This window comes from Triticum urartu, chromosome 2A (assembly GCF_056163025.1).
Source record: "Triticum urartu cultivar PI428250 chromosome 2A, HENAU_Tu73, whole genome shotgun sequence".
Lineage (NCBI taxonomy): Eukaryota > Viridiplantae > Streptophyta > Magnoliopsida > Poales > Poaceae > Triticum > Triticum urartu.
Window position 1 is genome coordinate 99,231,587 of NC_141874.1, and position 5,118 is coordinate 99,236,704.

Here is a 5,118-nt window from a genome sequence, read left to right on the forward strand (position 1 = left end):
TGCATAAGGTTAAGCTATTCACAACAAATACGAAACCCTTTAGTACCCTCAATTTCCGATCACTAGCTTATGCTTTCGTCGATGTGAAGTTATACCTTCGGAAATATTAATGGGCGAAGGTTCGTTTGGTGAGAGCTCCTTGCAAACGAATTTAAAGCAGTTGGATCATGATTGAAATGCATGACATTTAAAAAAAAATACACTGCGTCTGGCAATTCTTTTCTTAACATGACAATTTCCTTCCTTTAGTGCATGGAAAGTCCCTCAAACATACACGGCAAAAAATTTAAACATAGCATGGCAATTGAGGTGCTCGCTGATAGTTCTCCCCCAACGAACGATCACCAGATAAACACGTCCTATATCTTTTCCCCATTCAACTGTATAGATGGACTAGTTCAGCAAAGAGATCGATAAATTTGATCAGATGTACACTTCATAAATGATCTTCTTTACCCTAGTAACTGTACAAATATATTTCAATCAATTCTGCTTCTCCATTTCAATTTTGGTTCAAGGTTGAAGAACTTCAATCCAGATATCACCAAGTCTGCAGTGACCTTCTTCAGGTGCTCGTTCAGCATGTCCTCGTAAACAATAAAATTAGCCTCCGAAATAATATCCCTATCTCTCATAACAGAGAACACCTCTCTAGCTCTAGTTGAAGTTGCGTACTTGCAGAATCCATAGATGACAGCAGAGAAGATAAGTTCGTCTATTAAATAACCTAACTCAATCATCTCAACCACCACTTTCATGACCTTCTCCGGGTCTTTTGACCGGCAAGCTTCAATAACAGTTAAGGTGTACTTGAATTCCATTGGCCCATTCTCTACATTTCCAAGACAATCTGATACAAGTGAAACAGCTGCATTTATCTCTCCAATCTTGCATAGCCCTTTCACGAGCGAACGATAGGCTGAAAGACTTGGTATCCATTCAGCCTTCATCATGGAGTTGTAGCATGAGCAAGCCTCTTCAATATTTCCTTCATCCACAAAACATGGAATCATAAGACTATATGTACATGACTCTGGCTCGCAGTCATCTGAAGCTTTCATTTCCTCAAACAGTAATAATGCTTTCTTCCTCTCCTTGATCTTGAGCAGATTCTCAATAAGAATGTTATAAATGTTAACACTGAAATACCCTTTTTGTCTCAAAGTCTTAAACAATTCCAGAGTCTTCAATTCCCTACCATCCTTGCATGCAAAGAGCCTCAAGAAGTCCGCTAAAAATTCTACGGCAGGCAAGCTCAGCTCAACCAATTTGTCAACCAATCCAAAAAAGTTAACCATCTCACCCTTATCAGCATAGCAAACTAGTAACTGTGAAACAGTCTCAGAGCTTGGCACTAGCTCCTCCTGAAGGACAATCTGAAACATGTTATGTGCCTTATCCTCCCGACCTATACCACACAGACCGGCAATGAGTATGTTGTATGTTTTGAGGTCAGCGCAGTAGCCAGCATCCACCATCTCCTTCAAAATCCTACAGCCATCCCCAACCCTCCCAGCAGCAACATAGGCATCGACGAGTGATGCATACACGATCCTGTCAATCAACAACCCCTTTTTCCTCATCCCCTCAAACAATTTAGCTGCTTTCTCTACAATCCCAGCGTTGCATAGCCCCTCAACCATTGTAGCATATGCCACTGTGTCTGGCTCCACACCATCTCTCCCCATCTCCTCCCACACTCTGATGCAAGCCTCCATGTGCCCCCTGCGCACCATCGTCTTGACCAGAGCGGTGTACACAAACACGTCCGGCCGGCACACCTCATCACGCATCCTCCCAATCATCTCTAGGATCCTCTCCGCCATCCCTTCCTGGCCCAGCGCACGCACGATGATTGCAAATGTGACCGGCATAGGCCTGATGCCACTTTCTGCCATTTCATCGAACAGCTTGAGCGCATCCTCAACATGGCCTGCCGCAGTCAAAGCGCCGAGGACACGGTTGCAGACGTGGACCTGCGGCTGAACAGAGAACTCATGTCGAAACCGGCGGAGCGTGTAGAGCGCACGGAGGGGGCGGCGTGCAGCGGTGTGAAGCCGGACGAGGAGTGTGAGCTGAGGGTGAGAGACGGGCTTGCCGTGGGAGCGAATGAGGTCGGGAAGCTGATCGGCGGCAGCAGGGAGGCCTGCAGCGGAGAGGAGGGAGGCGAGAGCGTGGAACGCAGGGAAGCAGTGTCGGAAGCCCTTCTGGCGGCCGGCCCAGTGGAAGAAGGGGAGGGCGAGCGGGGGAGGTGGTGGCGGGTGCGCGCTGAGGACCTCAGCCACGAGGGTGGGTGGTACGCGGCGGAGCTTGGACAGGTCGGCGACGACGGGAGGGCCCCAGCGCCGGTGTCGGCGGAGGGCGTCGAGTAAGAATCGCGCGAGCGGAGAGATTTGGAATTATGTGTCCTGCAACTATATTCAAATTACTTGGAATTGTTAAAATTCAGAATACCTTATTATGGAATTATACATGTATTTATACATGGAATTGTTTTACATGTTTAGCATTGAATTGTTACTTGCTGAAACGTACTTAAATTTTATATACTTAAGGAAGCTGGTCGATTATTGGTGGAATACAATATACTATTTATATTGAAAAGACTATCCGGATACATCGATGATTGAAAGGAGCTAGATTGTATAATTAGATTACAGCCCTAATGTTGATCTACATAATTAGAGGAATTTACACTCTATTATGGCGCGTTGCTCACAAGCGCGTGCTCCGGGGACGAAACGGGTAGAATCCATTAAATAGACAAATATGATCGTGGTTGATAATTTGATCTGGACTCTATCCCGAAAACTAGTGGAAAAGACTAAGAATCTTATATCTGTATATGAGGTGGACTCTTCGGAAAGACAGTATAAGAAGGTCCCTACCCCCTAACCTCACATATGTGAATTATAAACGGCATCACGGATAAACGCAGAGGAATAGAGATAGACTGTAAACCTTAAATTTTCTTATATTGGTATCAGAGCCATGTTCGACCGCCCGTCCCTGGAGCTCAGAATCCGCTGCGTACTTTGCCGCATGTTAGCCGCCGCTCGGATCCTAGTCCGCTGGACAACTCCCTCGTCGTCGTTTTGTCGCCACTCGTGATTGAATCCGCTGCCAACTCTGCTGGCCGGTGTGATCGACATGTTTTTTCAATCAGGTAACTGCGGCGCGTCAGCGATAGATTTCTCAATCGCAACAGTCACGCGCGAAGGCAGCGCCGAAGCAGATCAAGGCACTTATAGTCTGGTGCAGATTTGGCCCACGTCCATGGCGTTATTTTTCCCACCGATCAAATCAAAGGAAACAAGTTCCAAGGCGTCTAGCAGATCAGTTTTGCTGGGAAGGAGACAAGCTGCAGGAAAGCCAGAATCGCTGCTGAAAATCGTTGATCGAGGAGATATACTAGTCCTAGCTGACTCGGTTAGACGGAATCAAATGAGTAGTACTACTACTTTGGCTTAGCACGTGGACCGAGGAAATCAAAGAGCAAGCTAATTCACGCCATGGTTGGAAGATCCAGGAAGCTTGGAAAGCAAAGCTCGCACATAATCTTCACACGCACGTGGATCGGGGATGATTTTTTTTTTTAGATTCTTGCGGCAGTTCTCAGGGAAGGCGCAGGAAATTGATTCACGTAACTGAAGTTTATCATTGTCGTCTTTCCTTGCCAAGTCTACATATCGCTAACACTTTTCTTCCAATGGCATTTAACAATTTATTCCCTATAAGTTTGTACCCATAATCAAATGGATCAAATATCACGGTTTGGAATGTCATGAAGTTTTTTTTTAAAAAAAACAAGCCGGAAAATGTTGAATTAAAACGTCATTGCTGACAAAAGGAAATATATGCCAACACTGGGCATATGTATACCAAATGGCTCATCTATTCTGAATCATTACATTAATCTTTGGTTATTCAATTAATGAGTAAACGGATTGCATGGAAATTATGTGCAATCTGGAATATTTTTTTTATTGAAATATTTCTCATAAACTGCTCAATAATATTTATGATATTCTGTCCTCATTGAAGAATGAAAGTGTTTCTTATTCATGAGCATCTCAGCGCACTCTGTGTATGGGTAGCAGAGGAAACATATTACTCGTTGTATTTTATTTATTCTAAACTCTAAGCCGGATTGATCAAAACTACTCCATTTGATATTTGTAATTTGGGAAACTAAATGGAGGAAGATATTAACTTTTCAAGGGAAGGATCCGGTCAAACATAGTTGACTGCACTTTGGAAAGGAAATTTTAATATTTATCATTGGAATTGGCAAAAAGGAAGTGGATGAAAATTATTGTAATTATAACTTTGCATAAAAGGAATTCATGAAAGTGTATATTATGAAGCATCACTTATTTATGGAGAAAGATGGGAACCACTCTGTGGAAAAGGAGGTTTGCTCACTTAACAAAACTTTATTGGCATGCAATAATTTCAAAGGAAAAATGATGTACTTTGGAATGGAAATTGTGCCATCAAACTCCCTTGTGGAGGAAAACTATTATTGCTATAGGGCACGTTGTGCAAATTCAATGGGAATGGATTTGATTTATAATTGTATTTTGGAATATGTTGACTATGCCATACTATTTGGAAAAGGAAGAGAGGAAATATTTCTCAATGGTTAAATTATTGCATTATGGATTTTAACACTATGGCCAGTCTGTCTTCGTGGTCCATTGGAATTTGGAAACCCAAATTGTTATTTGAGGGAAGATAACTCCATATGGAGGAATATCGACAATGGGAACACATGCTTGGAATCTTATTATCTACATCATCAACGACTTGGTCACATATCTTGGAACTGGATCAAGAGGCCTATTGATTCTGGAATATTAAACTTTAGTGGGAGGACTATGGTACATGTGAAGCATATATGATTTTTTTGATACACCTTGTTTATTAAGGTGGAAGGAGATGAAAGGGCTTCACATCATTTCTTTTTTATATACTTATGGTATTTCTTTTGACATCCCCACTAGAGGTCAGATTATATATTTCATCTCACTCTTCGATGATTACACTTTTATATGGTTATGCTTATCTTTATTATACAAGTCGAAAGGTTTTATTGTGCTGGTCACATGATATACT

General features: G+C 42.6%; 1 protein-coding gene across 1 annotated transcript; it reads right to left on the reverse strand.

Moving 5' to 3' along the window:
• Positions 1-211: 211 nt before the first annotated feature.
• On the reverse strand, positions 212-2,369 carry LOC125541137 (pentatricopeptide repeat-containing protein At4g20740-like; the record flags this gene model as incomplete). The annotated part of the gene is made up of 1 exon (XM_048704611.2): positions 212-2,369. A coding segment is annotated over one exon (1,890 nt), but the record flags the coding sequence as incomplete, so codon positions are not given.
• Positions 2,370-5,118: the final 2,749 nt, after the last annotated feature.